This window comes from Lycorma delicatula, chromosome 2 (genome assembly GCF_047948215.1).
Source record: "Lycorma delicatula isolate Av1 chromosome 2, ASM4794821v1, whole genome shotgun sequence".
In the NCBI taxonomy this organism is placed as follows: Eukaryota; Metazoa; Arthropoda; class Insecta; order Hemiptera; family Fulgoridae; genus Lycorma; species Lycorma delicatula.
Window position 1 is genome coordinate 186,286,216 of NC_134456.1, and position 15,816 is coordinate 186,302,031.

General features: G+C 30.4%; 1 protein-coding gene across 2 annotated transcripts in view; it reads right to left on the reverse strand.

Moving 5' to 3' along the window:
* The window catches only part of Maf1 (repressor of RNA polymerase III transcription Maf1), a 49,928-nt gene that overhangs the window by 12,724 nt on the left and 21,388 nt on the right, over positions 1 to 15,816 (reverse strand). For both annotated transcript variants that reach the window (XM_075356868.1, XM_075356869.1), the window contains exons 4-6: positions 15,673 to 15,797; positions 10,652 to 10,771; positions 7,088 to 7,193 (exon numbers count right to left, since the gene is read on the reverse strand). In XM_075356868.1, the coding sequence (XP_075212983.1) occupies positions 7,121 to 7,193; positions 10,652 to 10,771; positions 15,673 to 15,797 (318 nt within the window). In that variant the 3' untranslated portion in view covers positions 7,088 to 7,120. The remainder of the gene's footprint in view (positions 1 to 7,087; positions 7,194 to 10,651; positions 10,772 to 15,672; positions 15,798 to 15,816) is intronic.

Sequence of the window (15,816 nt, forward strand, 5' to 3'; positions counted from 1 at the left end):
AACAAATTAAAAAAAAAAATTATTTTATAATGAAAATCAAATTTTATCTGATTAAAAAAAATGTTTTTTTTTAATCACTTTCATACTCCTTAAGTAATACCAAGAGTTTTACTTGGCCTGAAATCACAACTGGATTTAAGCAAGGGTCACAAGGGCCTGGGTCCATGCCAGAAAATTTTAAGACTACAAAGTTGGGTAAAAATGTGAATTTTTAAGAAAAAAAATATAGATTTTACACATATTTACTACTGACAAAATAAAATATGGTAAACATGTCCTTTTCAATATAGTGCAAAGCACAATAATTGGGGCAGATCAGTTGTAGCATAATGTTGTTGTTTGCCAGCAGCATGTAAAGTCAGTAAGTGCAGTATCAGCTATATGTACAACTGCTGGAGAGGCCGACAGCAGGCCATGTACTATGTGGGCAGCATGAGGCTATATACAGAGGATGATGCTGTCTTCAGTGTGTGTGTGTGTGTGTGTGTGTGTGTGTATGTGTGCACGCGCGTGCTTGTGCCTGCACAGATCACCACTTTCAGCCTCATCTCTTACATTCAAAAAGCCAAGCATCTCGACCAATCAAAATACTTACAGAGGGATTGTCATGAGCACTCAAGTCTGCTGTCAGTTGAAGCTGACAGTCAGGTTTGACACTGTTGTGTCATTACAATTTTTCCAATCTTCTGTTGTTTCAGTGAAAGATTTTATTGTGTGTAAAACATTTACAGTATTTTTTTTTTAAACTTAAGTTGCTTCAGTTCAAATCATACTCGTAGTACATTCTAGTGTATTTATTTTGTAAATATTCAGTTCATTTTATTTAGTATACTTTTGGTTTAAAGTTAAGTTGGTTATGTTATTTTAACAAAAAAAATGGATAGACGCAAAATACTGAAAAGTAGCAAGCAAGAGGAAAAATAAAGTGAATGAAATAATAAGTAAAACTGTGAAATTAGATTATTTTTTAAGAGTAATCCTAGTGTAGGAAAAACATTTTGTTGACCCTGTTATGCCTACTGTCAAATAAGAGGTTTGAGTTAATGATCAACCTAGTCTCGTATCACAGTCAACTGAGTCAAGTGGAGGTCTAAATAAAATTGCATCTGACACTGAAGAAAACAAAGACATCCTTTTAAAAACTTGATACTCCTACTACTAGTATTACAGTAAGTTGAAGCCAAGTAGTGATCCAGTATTGTGGAAAATTAAAGATACTACAGGAGACTATTTTGTTAAAAATGGTTTCAATCCAAATAAAGATGGCAACTTTGAACAATCTAAAAGAGTATACCCTGATAAAAACAAATTTTTGAACAAAGCTTTGTTTTACAGAAAACTTGCTAATGGAGATATAGTGAATAGGGATTACCTAGTTTATTCCCCCAGCCAGGAATCTTTGTTTTGCGGCCCTGCAAACTGTTTTGTCTAATATCAGTCGAATTCAATGACAGTGAATTTAATGACTGGAAACATGGTTACTAGCGGGTTAAAGAACATGAAGCCTCACATGCTCACCTCAATAGCATGTTAATCTACAAGTAGGGAGCTGCTGAAATGGGGAAGACTGATAACTAGTTACAAACTTAAATTGAAGAAGAAAAAATATAAATCTCAATTTCATTAAAATTTAAATATGCTGACGTAGTGTATCTGAAGTTGTGCGTGTGATTATTTGACAAAGATTGTTGAGTCATTCTTGAGTTACACTCAATTAATTCAAAAATTTTAAAATTTTGTGGCTCGATATCTCAAAAACTACTAGATCAATTTCACTGAAATTATTTCATTGAATTAAATTTGGCTGTGTGAAGAAAACTAAATACTGTCCAAACTGTAATCGATGGTGAATGTGTACAAGCCTAAAAAATCAAGAAAAAGGAAGATGTTCTTTGATGAATATAACTCATCTAAACCAGGAGAAAAGGAGAAAACACAGACCACAGCTTTCAAGAAAGCTGTGGTCCTTAATGAGGTTCTTCCCAACTTAAACAAGAGAAATACTGTCTACATTGAGTTTCTCACCAGATTCTCCTTCTAAATGAATCTATGCAGCTTGAATACTGAGGAAATCACCACAGCGTATTTTTTGCAGAAAAATTAAACAACTGACATTGAAGAATCTTCATTTGTTGTTGATTGCCTTAATTTAAAAGGACTTCTCAAGAAAAATCAGACAATGCCAATGCTGAAGAAATTTCACTATTGAAACTTAAATTTAATAGTTTTTGGACCCTAATCTAGTCTTCAACTTGCTAACACTTATGATTAGTGAAAGCATTGCATTTAGAAATGCTAATTTTAAAAATGATAAGGAAGCTTGTTTTTATTTTTACATGGTATTTGTCTGCTAAATCCCTTAACTGAAAGATCATATGTGACCTGATATACTGGGTGATCATTTGAAAAGTTACATTTATTATTCAACAGCTATCAGTCCCACTGTGTTTCTGTTTGCAGTATTCTCGGGAGGAATCCTTTTTAAAATTATTTTCAAAGGAGTGGAACCCAACCTCTCTGCTACAGTTACTTCAACTTAAAAATCTTAAATGACAATGGTAACATTTAATTACATTAATCGATAACCCGAAAAAAAAAATGAATTTTGGTGAAAAGGAAATTAAAATCTGCCCACCTCTTTGTTCGGTAGATATGAAAAACCATTTTAGGTAATACTTTTTATAAATTTCAGTCCAACAATAATAACCATAAAATTACGAGATATTACTTCTTAAACCATTTGAAATAATCATAATCTGTGGAAATTATTTTTTAAATTACCAATACAAACTTTAATTGTTTTCTAAATTTTCAAGGATTGAAAACTTATTTTTTTTAAATTAGACGATGTAACTCATGGCACCTCATTGGAAGTAATTTGGTATAAATAAAATAAACACTGGTTCACTGGTATTGAAGTTATGATTAAAATTATGGTTTTTTAGGTTATGTTGGAATACAGTGTCACTGACCCAAAGCATCAAGCCTGAAATCCTCCGTTCTTGTTAAAAATTTGGGTTTTAGGTTGCTCCAGCATTGAAAAACATACCAGTAAACACAGCATTATAACATCAGTTAAATATATGGAAAACCAATAACAAGGTACCTACTTCTTTACTGGCAACATGTTGAAAAATTGATTACCTTGTTATAACAGGTTATAATTTCCTGCCAATTATTGAGATTTTAGTTTCTACGGTAAAAATGGTTTTCCAAACTGTTTTCTTTCATATTGTATGTAATTAGTGGCAAAAAGTATTTATTGTATTTATCTTATCATGTTTTATTTAAATTGTTGTGTTCTTTAGTTAAAATCGGCAATTAGTTTGTGTTATTATTCTACCATTGGCCTTTCTTTTTTTGTCTTTAGTAAATTTGTCCCACTAAAATTACTTTCAAACTGGAAGAAAGGACTGAACTAATTTTTACATAAAGAGAACAAAATAAATGCATTATAACTGCCCAAGCATTTAATGAACGGCATCCAAATAAAAATATTTCTCACTCTTACATTGTCAATCTTGTAAATTCCAAGAAACAGGATCTGTCATGAATAAGAAATGTGTAGGGCAAAAGGTTTTAGATGAATTAACTTTGGTTGAAATTTTGGGAAATGTAGTAGCAAATACTTAGAGTTCAATTCGTAAAATATCCCACGAAACTGGGGTTTCTTGTGGTTCTGTTTTCATTACATTAAAATTGAATAAATTTTATCCGTATACAATTGAACTGCATCAAGAACTGAATGAGGATGATGCTGAGAAAAGGATTAAATTCTGTGAAGAAATGATTCAATTAATAAATGCCAATCCAATGTTTACGAAAAATATTTGTTTTTCTGACAAATTCACCTTCTTTCTAAATGAGTTTGTTAATAAACATAACTGCTGATACTGCAGCGATGCAATTGCTTATGTTTTCAATGTTGGAAACACATAGCATCCTGAAAAATTAAATGTATGGGTTGGGATTTACGTGATAAATAATCAGTCCAGTATTTATCGATGGGAATTTGACAGGTGAAAAGTACTTGCAGTTGCTGGATGAAGTTATTCATCAACTAATAGTCCATGCCTTAAGAAAATCAGTTATATGACAATGGAAACATGTTACTTAACGAAGACATGCTTCACTTTCAGCAAGATGGAGCACCTTTTTTTTCTTTCCTGATTAGCCTCCGGGGATCACTGTCAGGTATTACTTCAGAGGATGAATGAAGATGATATGTATGAGTGTGAGTGAAGTGTAGTCTTGTACAGTCTCAGGTCGACCATTTCTCAAATATGTGGTTAACTGCAACCCACTGAACTTTTTTTTTGTGGGGTCATTTAAAATCAATAATTTATAAAGAAATTCATGTTAACATACAAGAGTTGAAAAATGAAATTGTAACAGCACATAAGGATGTAAGTAAAGACACTTTAATAAAAGTAAGATGTGAATTTCAACAAAGACTTTATTATTGTTTACAGGAAAATGAGAATTATTTTGAACAAATGATTTAAAAATTGATACTTTTATTTTATTGAGATAAAAAAAATGTGTTTCATTTATTATTTCTTAAGGACTCTTATTGTTAGAAACCTTCATAAAAAAATTAACTAAATGAATGATTTAAGCTTTACTTTTTGATTACCAATTATTATTCATTTATGAATTAGTTTTTTAAAATTATTTAATCATTAAGTTTAACTGGTAATAAATTTTTCAACATGTTACCAGCAAAGAAGTAGTAAGTACTTTATTACTGGTTTGTCGTATGTTTAACTGTTTTTATAATGCTGTGTTTACTGCTACATTTTTTCAATGCTGGAGAAACCTAAAACTAATATTTTTAACAAGAATGGGTGATTTCAGACTTAATGCTTTGGGTCAGTAACACTGTATCCCAACATAACCTAAAAAACCATATTTTTAATCATAACTTCAATACCAGTGAACCAATATTTACTTTATTTATACCAAATTACTTGTCATTCAAAGGGCCTTCCAATGAGTTGTTACAAGCTACAGTGACAGGGAAAAATTTTGTATTGGTATTTAAAAAATAATTTCCACACATTTAATCCACAGATTATGATTATTTCAAATGGTTTAAGAAGTAATATGTGTAATTTATAGTTATCTTTGTTGGACTGAAATTTAAAAATGTACTACCCAAATGGTTTTTTGCACCTACTGAATAAAGGGGTAGGCAGATTTTAATTTCCTTTTTACCAAAATTCATTATTTTTGGGGGGTTATCTATTAATGTAATTAAATGTTACCATTGCCATTTAAGATTTTTGAGTTTGGGTAGGTGTAACGGAGAGGGTGGGTTCCACCCCTTTAAAAATGATTTTTAAAAGGTTCATCCCAAGAATGGTAACATACCTGCAAAGAGAAACACACTGAGACTGAGAGCTGTTGAATAATAAATGTGGTAGATTTTCAAATGAACACCTGGTATACATAAGTGCAATAAATATACGTAAATAGATAGATATTTATAAGCACAAATATTGTAGTTAGTATAGTGATAAAAAAATGCACAATTCATCATGAAGATTACAATATCTTATCTAAAATTTATTATCGTAGTTGTCTACTTACTGTCAGTAACATAATACAATTTAAATTATAAGTAGTACAATGGACAGATGTAAATACTACACAATAACGGAAATAAAAATTTAATAGTTTATTAAAATTTTATAGTAGTCTTCTTTTAAGGACCTAACCATTTTTCTACCACATACTATAAAATTTCCCTAAACAATTTATTGCCTTGTAAGATAAAAAAATTAAACTATTACAATTTTAGGTTAAACAAAAAAGCAAAAATAAAAGAGAAGAGAAGAATTGTTGCTGACTTATACGTTCAAATTTATTAGAATTAGTGAATTAATTCTAAACTTCGGCAACACATATAAAATCTAATAAGTATTAGACAAAAAAAAATTTGATCTTATCGTGTTATTAGGTATTCCCCACTGTGAAAGCACACCTAAGTTCACAATTCCCTGATTAAGGTTAACAGTAAAAAGATGAGAATCTTGAAACCAAATATGAAAAGAACTTTATATAATTATTGAGCTAACAAATGAACAGAAAAAACAACTAAATGGTTAGTAACAAAAATATTAACTAACATAGAAGAAATAAAAAAAGTTCAATAATAATTTACTAATAACAAGAAAAATAATTATTAATAAAATGTAAACAATATTGATAAGTCAGGGGTTTTAGAAAAACCAATTAGATAACTGAAATCTAAGAGAAATCATAGGAACATGAATTTAATATTTAAGAAATTGTTTATAAAATTAAAAAGCAAAGTATTAAATATAATTTATTATAAACACAAAATATGATACATAACGAATATTTTCATGCGACTGTGCAAGTCATATCATATCTAAAAATCTCTAGCATGATTTGGTGCAGTTTTGTTTACTCAGCCCCATCTGATTACATCAGATATTTGTAATGACAGTAAACACCACAGGTTATACCTGAACTATGTTGAAGAATCCTATGTTCACCAGGCTGTGATCAAATGATGCAACCCATGTTAAATGATGGCTAGAATATAGAGTCAAGAACCAATAATGATAAAAGTTTACTTCTATTTACCGCATCTAGACCTCAGTCTGTCAAACTTCCACATGGAAAAGCAAACATTTTACCTAAGCACACGCTAACATACCTCTTTAATATTGATATCAATCTTATATTTAAGATTTATCATTTCTAAATATAAATACAGCATAAATATCATTTATATCTAATTCAATTAACATAATCCTTGAAACATCTACTTATACTAAACAAGGGATTCAAATAAAAAAAAAAAATAAACAAAAGAACTTATGATATCCTCTCAATTTAAATTGGTAGCAGGATTATTAAACTCCATCAAAATAACATTCACAATGTTTTAGTACATACACTCATGGACACAGTTGTGAACATAATTACAAAATGTAAAGTTATTAATTATACTTAGTAATATTAATACGGTGTGAAAAAACACATAAAAGTATACTAATAACTCAGAAAAATACACATCCTTAACCAAATTAAAAGTAAAATAAATTATTTTTACTTATAATTATGAGATGAAATTTCTTAATCAAATCTAATACAAATCTTCTTCATCTTCATCCATAGTGAAATCACTTCCAATTCCAGAATCCATAGCGTATATAGGGCTGTAATAAATAAAAACTCTTCAAATTTACCACATTAAAATTATAACAAAAAGAAAAATAAATTGCCCAAAATCACAGTTTATTTTTTTCCTAGAAGTTAACAAGAATGTATTAATACTTACTTTATAGAAAAGTATCAGTATTAATTACAGCTGATTATAAATTTAATGTTACTAATTGTAGTTAAAAAAGAATATATATATATATATATATATATATCTCAAACATTCAACACATATTTTAATGAGATGAGTTGAATAAAATGAGAAATGAAAAAATACTAGATCCTAGCTTAAAATCAAACTGAGTAGTCAGCAATGGCATGATAACTATAAAAACCAACTGGCTACCCAATGAGTTACAATTAACTACAAATTCTAAGTGAATAATATGAGAGTCATTCAATAAGGACAAAAACTGCTCTAGAACTAAGATGGTTTACTGAATCAATGTGACTTTTTTTCACTTTTCAACATAATCTCCAACAACATTCATTTACTTGTCGCATCTCTAAAAAATCTGATGTGGACACCACATGACTTCCTTGTATGCCTATTAAATTACATATACACATATTATGCTGCAATTCATTTAAACTTATTTCATTTGAAAGTGAGATACGATCCTCCAATTCTTTAATAAAGTGGACAGTAACACAATTGCTGAAATATTCGTTTTTATTAACATCAAATATTTATACAATTATTATATTAATTCAGCAATCTTACATGAAATATTAAGTTAGAGTAAAAGTCCCTTTATTGCTGTTATTACTACATTAGTATTATTTCTATCTTCGTGAGTTGCTGATTAAAAAACATTTCAGATTTCTGGTGTGTCGTATAAATTAACGTTACTAATAAATAATTACACTATTCTGTTTAGTGAACTCTATATACTGGTTACAAATGTTAATTTTGATCAAACGGTGTAAAATATTCTGTTTTTATTTTTGGATTATTTGGTGAATAATCAAAAATGAGAAAGAAACAATCAAACAGGAAAAAGAAAGATAACATGAAGAAATATATCTCAAAAAATGACAAGAAGATGAATACTAAGGGAAAGAAATGTTTAGAACAAGGGAAGAATAAAAAAATTAAGAGAAGATGAAAAATAAAAAGAGAAAGAAAATGTTAAAAACAAAGAAATAATAAAAAGGAAGAAAATTTTGCAAACAAAAAAAATAAACAGGAAAAAATGTTGCAAACAAAAAAAGAATAAAAACATTAAGAGAAGATGATAAATATAAAGAGGAAGAAAACGTTACGTCCAAGGAAGGAATAAAAAGATTAAGAGCGGATGATGAATATAAAGAGAGAAAATTTGAAAACTAGAGAACGTGTACACAAATTAAAATCAGAAGAATTATATCAAACCAAAGAGCAATTAAATGATTGGAAACAAAAAAAAATAAAGAAAATAATGATAAACTCCGACTTAGGGAGAATGTTATCCAACAATATCAGAGGAATAATGAACTAAAGGGGAAGAATTTTTTTGCAATTAATTAAAGATCGGGCCTATATGGCTCAGTGTATACATTGTTCTTATGAGGATGTATTTTTCAGTCACTCTGTAGTTAACTTTAATGAGATAAAATTAAACAGAAATTACAGAATAATTAAATAAAATTAAACAGAAATTAAACTAGAAAATCCACAATAATACCATTCTAAATTATAATTTTCAATAATATTAAATAATCAGATGTTTCACCAAATCTATTACATATACACATATGTAATAATGCCTATGTATACACATTTTTAAAATACATAAAATTCTATTTCACTAATAACTTCTAATTTTTTTTCATACTTTTTTTTTATTATTGAATTTATTGTATTTTTTTTACAATCAAGGGTTAAAATTAAATCAATATATCACCATCACTTTTTATTTTTTTAGTAAGTTTCCTTAGAGAAGGCAAGCAGCCCTCGATTAAATAAAATTTTAACACTTGCAAACAGTCTTCGTTAAAGTAAAAACACTTTACATTGTATGACATTCCAATCAAAACTCTCCGGGTTTGTCACTTCCTTTTTGTATTTTATTTCTTTGCGAGGACATCTGAATTTTTTTCCGAAGCTATTTCACTAGTAATTTGTTAAAACTGCTCTTTTTGAGACTCCTATAGCACACACATGTTCTACAACTTTTTTGGGGTCACTAACAAACATTCCAACAGCAGCCATGTAATTAAAAATGTTGTGTATAATGTCTTTTCCTTGGCAGTGAATGCTTTTTCCACATAAATTAGACATAATATGCAAAATAATAAAATCAATTCACTACCATAAGAATAGAGCTGTCAAAAATTTACTAATTTAACGCGAATAAATTACTTTTAAAATTTCACTTAAGTTTTCAACTATTTTCAAGAACTGAAACTTAAAGAACACTATAATCGAACGATAACTCTTTGGACACACACAATTAACTAGACAATTTTTAACTGCAAATATAGTACAAATTAGAACAAAATCATTTACAAAACAAGTTAATCTCTGAATGAATCAGGAACGGTTTGCATAAATAGAGATTTAATGATTCATTTGAATGTTTAGAATGACACATCTCGTTCGATTATTTACACAAACGTGAATAAAGAAATTTTTCTTATGTATGATTCATAGCCTAGGCTAGTGTAGTTGTTTGCCACTCTCAGAATAAAGGGTGAAGAGCGTAGCATAAACAGTAGAATCAATCTTGTGCAAGTTTGGCTTGGATATTTTATACAGTAATAAAACTATAAATAAATACATTTAGGGCTAAACACTAATCAGTAGCAGCCGATTAGTCTGCATAACATATCAGTATCTAATAAAGAAATAAATTAATTTAATAATATATAAACTCAGGATTAAAAAAGTAACTAATAAATACACGACGTGAATTTGTTAATTGATTGGAATAAACAATAGTCATAGGATTTACATAATGTCTTTAATCGATTAGTATTATAAACCCATGCTCATTAGGCAGCAAGATATACAGCTATGCTGTTCATCAGATCTGTGCCAATTTGGCTTGGACAAGCTATAAGGTGAGAAAATATTTTTCTAATACAAATAACTAATTCTGATATTGAATTTTTTTAATTACTATTTTTTTAATTTATTATTTAGAATATGGAAGTATTCTTAAATCTATTTAACAACACTCTGTAGTTTACTTTTACCTTTTGTACAAGATACCATTACCTCTGAGATCACGTTTGAATCTATTATATTTTTAATTTTCTAAATACTTTATTTGCTGGTTTTCATCAGAGTAATAATAATAATAATAATAATAACAAAAATTCCAAGATAGTTCTTAATCTCTTTTATTTCTTCCTACTCTCATCTCATCAGATATCTTATCATAATACAATATTGTAAATATGTAACTCATTATAAGAAACAAATAAATGAAAATCACCATAAAACAAAAAAATATAATTAACTACTTACTTAATAGCACGGCAACTGAAAAACACAATGCGTTTCAATTTTCTGTTGTAAAAGAAGTAGTTGAACGACCATAATGAACCATCTTCACTGAATGGATCAGAGATCAAATCTGGATTATAGCTGAAAAATAACATAAAATTTTTTTTTTCATAATTTAATTTTATTTAACATAAAAATTAGAAAATAAATGTATAAACTGAAACAGCTGAATAATTTCTGCTAAATGGAAGAATTATCTCCTACAGAAAGGTTAGAAAAACTAACATTTATCACACTGTATTGTAAGAAATCATCAATAAGTTTTTGGTAACTCTATTAACTTTTATCATAACTGAAATAATCATTCTTCTGACTAATTTCTTATTTTCCAGACCTCTAGTTTTCTAAAACTACTGTACTGCATTTGTGAGATATTTAAGTAAGTAAGTATGTAACCTTTTAATCATCTCAATATTATATTCATCTTATATTATTTTTCAGAAAAGATTATTAATTTTTGTTCTGTAGCAATATGTTGCCATCAAACAGAAAAAAAAACAAATATATACTTATGGTACAATTTGTTATACCCATAATTTATTATTAAGGGTTTCAAATTGTAGGAATCTTAATATGTTACTCACCGTGATTCTTTTGAACAGAGACTGTAATTTCTGCAATCCTAAATTCTGTTCTCTCAATATTAGTTCAATTTTTTTCAGAAATTGGCAGCCACATTAAAAAATGTTATCTGTTTTTCCTAAAATTTATTGAGTCTATAGATTCAAAATAATAAAAAATAGAACTCCAATTAATTAACTATGCTAATTGAACTGAAAGCCACCCTAAGGCAACACATTATACCCTCTGATTGGGTATAAACAATTAAGATGATCATAACTAAGAATAACGAGCAATCAAAAATGCAGTCATACAAGGGTTGTCTGAAAAGTTTTTAGCCTCAACATGAAGATGGCAGCACTTCAACAAAAGTTAAAGAATGTATTCGTACATGCGTTGAAAGGTACTCACTAAAATTTCAGCAACTTTGGATGCTCAGTTGTTTGATAATCGTTTGTGTAAGTCATTGTGAGTGTTTTTGTGAAAATAGAAAAAATTTAATATCTTACTGTGATTAAAGACTTGCATTTGAAAGGCTTACGTAAATTAAAACTGAGTTAGACACTGTTTACGGGGACTCTGTCTCATAATTTGCCATCGTGAAAAGATGGGCAGCTGACTTTAAACATGGTCACACACCAACTTGGTTGATGATGAGTATTTGGGATAGTCAAAAACTGCAATCACCATCGATATCATTGAAAAAGTTCACCAAATGGTACTGGACGACCAACAAATTATGATTAGAGAGATGGCACAGGCTATAGGCATATCAAAAGAATAAGTTTGTTGTAACATATTAACTGACGAATTAAGATATGCATAAGCTATCTGCGCGTTTGCTCACTTTGGACCAAAAAAGCATTCGAATGAACATTTCCAAGGCCCTGCTGGGGCAGTTTAAGCAAAACAAGTCAGATCTTTAGCATCGATTCATAACTGTAGATGAAACATGGATCCACCACAACACTTCAGAGACAAAACAACACTCAAAACAGGACTGCAAAGAGTAAACCTGCTCCAAAAAAGGCAAAAATGGTTCCATTAGCCAGGAAGATGAGGGCGACTGTTTTTTGGGATAGTACTGGAATTTTGTTTATTGATTATCTTCAAAAAAGAAAAACAATAACAGGATGCTATTACTCATCATTACTTGTCAAGCTGAAGTAAGAAATTGTAAAAAAACGACCACATTTGAAGAAGTGCTTTTCCATCTGGACAGTACACCTGCTCACAGTTCAATGGTCACCAGGGCTAAAATTCACAAATTATACTTTGAATTGGTTTGCCACTCACTGTATTCACCAGATGTGGCCCAAAGCAACTTTTTCTTATTTTCTAACCTTAAAGTTTCACTAGCATGAAAGAGATTTTCATCAGACAAAGAGGTTATCACATACGTAAACGCCTATTTTGCAGATAAAGATGCCAGCTACTACTGGGAAGGGTTAAAGAGGTTGGAGCATTGCTGGAAAAAGTGTATCGACTTGAAAGGAGACTTTGTTGAAAAATAAAACTATATTTGACAGAAAAAATACATCTTTCTATGTTAGGCTCAAAACATTTCAGACAAACCTTGTAGAGTAAAATGGCAGTGTCTGATAAATGAACAATCAATACATATCTTCATATTTTTTCATCTTTTGATAAAAAGGCTTAGAATGAAATGAACGCTACACTATTGTTTTCGGTTTGGACTTCCAATAAATCTTAACTCAAATAACTGCTTTCATTTTACTGCTTGTAATACACATTTTTTGTCCAACTTTTATACCCTTTTTCCTTTTTCTTTTTTTTTTTAAAGAGGTGGAGGAACACTATTTATGAGCACCAAGGCAGTGTCGGGCTCCCTAACAGGTTCCACAAGATGTTATTAAGTGCGTATGTGTTCTTGCGTACTACCGACTAAACCTCCACCGCTCCTGGAAACTGCTTGTGGCATTACTTCAGGAAGGGGGAAACATACAACTGATCACCGCAAGCACAACAGGAAACTCCCAAACAAACACACACTTATCACAAAATGAAACACAAAAATCACACACAGACAACAAATTAAGCCAAAAGATCAACAATTATGCACACAAACACCAAACACATCAACAGATCAAGGAACAACCAAAACACATAAACATCACACATACAAATTCACAAAACACAATAAAGCTACAAGAAAAACACCCAACAATACTGTCAAAACACAGTACTTATCAAACACGGAGAGTATCTTTCTCCAATGCAACAGCGAGAGACACCATCAGGTACCATGGATGGAGTACCCATGGCTTCATCGCACCAAGGCAACCTCCAGGTGCTCAAGAAACCCCCAAGGCGCACAGCTGCGAGCCCATCTGACCCAGCACCCTCCAACGTCTCCTTCACTTACAAGATTCCTCTGCAGCATATAGTTTCGCCATCACCTTCCTAGTGAAATCTTCCACAGCTCTCCTCACCTTCCAACAGGATCCTTGCGTTTTATTCAGCGTGAACATACGGTCACGATCCAGCATGTCTAACATTCCCAAGTGATCCATTAAACACAGGCACCAGAAATGGGGTCTCTTCTTCCTTGCACTCTAGGCAAATGTCCAAGTTAAACCTATAGAGATATGATCTATAGCCACCACGGCCAACCAGAAACTGCATAAGACTGTATTCCAGCAAGCCATCTTATTATTGTCTTATTACACTCAAATAGTAATATGTAGTGACATATAGAGGAAACAGTTGTAGCACCTGCCAGTTGCAAGGTATTTATGTCATTCATTTTTTGCATGCGGAAGGAACACTGTTGCTTTGCATAGTTTATGGTAATAATGTAATGAGTGATGGAAGAATGGTGTAGAAATTCAGGAAAGGATGAACTAATGGGCACAATAAGACAGAAAGAGGGTGACATTCCACTACTGGTAATGAACTGGTTGAAAAAATTGAATATGCTTTTCATAAGCTTTGCTCAATTTTACTGAACTTTTTTTTTTAATGAACTTAATGAGCATTTTCATAACAAAAAGCAAAAATGTGAGAGATGCATCAGTCTAATATCTTGTATAGAGAAAATGCTCATTACCATAGATTAGAGGAGAAAAGAACACCTGAAACTAAGTAATAAATTAAGATTAGTCAGTTCACTTTAAGAAGGAACATCAGCAAAACAGAGACCATCCTGCAGTTTAGACATCAAAAAGCTGTGATCTAATATTAGATCAACAGGATTAAGAAGAATAAAGCCATCTCCTGCGTACCATCAATAGATCTGGAGAAGGCATTTAATAATTAACAAAATACGATTTTGAGTTTGAAGGAAAATGTAGTTAAATACAGGAAAACAAGAGTTTTATTTAAAAATTGTTCAAGAATCAAATACATGAGGTGTGACTAGAAATGTAATACACATTAAAATGTAACAGGACAACACAATGTTGCACAAAACGACAATGCTGTCAATCTTGTAGTTTTATTCTCCTACAATTAACATCCTAAAAACAGTTGAACCTGCCCTTTAATTTTCTGTCAAATCGCCACTGTTATGGAGTGATTAGATTTTTATCAGAAAAAGTGAACACTAGTGATATTCTCTGTCATCTAAAAAGCCATTTATGGTGATGAAACTGTTGATCAAAATACTGTAAGTAGATGAGAAAAAAAAATTTCATGCATCAGAAATTGTTAAAACTAATATTGAGGATGAACCTCACTGTAGTCAACCAGTTCCAGTTTCTGTGACTGATGAGATGCACCAAAAGAAGGTGGATGATGCTAAGTCTATTGTATATTCTTTGTGATGCACAGACGTTAAAACAGCTTAGTACACATGTAATGTTCAACAATCCATGGAGTCAATAATTTTGCAATATGATAATCCTCAACAACATAAATCATACACAACCACCAAGGCTCTTATAAAATTTTAATTTGTATCTATTCCACACCCTCCAGCTTTAGGAACCTGTGATTTTCACTTCTTTCTGCAACTAAAGAACGATATTAAAGGGGTTCATTTCACCTTGGATTATGAACTGAAGAAAATCAACAGGATTGAAATTGTGAGTCAAGGGAAGATTGCCGACATTCTTCATTGAAAGAATGAGAAAACCGGTTCACTAGTGGAGAAGTATGTAGCTATAAAGTTACAAGTTACGAGCAATTGTGTATTACATTTCAGCCATCCCTAATAGCAATAATAAGAAAAGAGAATGAAGTAAGCAAAGTTATGACTTCAGAATTTCTTATGTATTTTTAACAGTAACTATCACATTGTGGTATCGCTATAATAAAATTTTAAATCATAAAAAAAATACACACCAAAAGGTTCTCTATTGAAATAAAAATTCATTTTGGAAGAAAGCATCTATAACTGAAGTTATCTAATTAGTTTTACAACTAAAAAGAATTAATGGTAAAAGGTGTATTCTACTTACCTGTAAATATCGCATTCTGACATTTTGATTTCATCTTCAATAGCAGACCACAAATGAGATCGTAGTACACGGTACTGCTCTCCAGCAGCAGCACTTAAATTGCTGTCCACAGCATTCATAACCCACTTTAAATCAGAGAAAAGA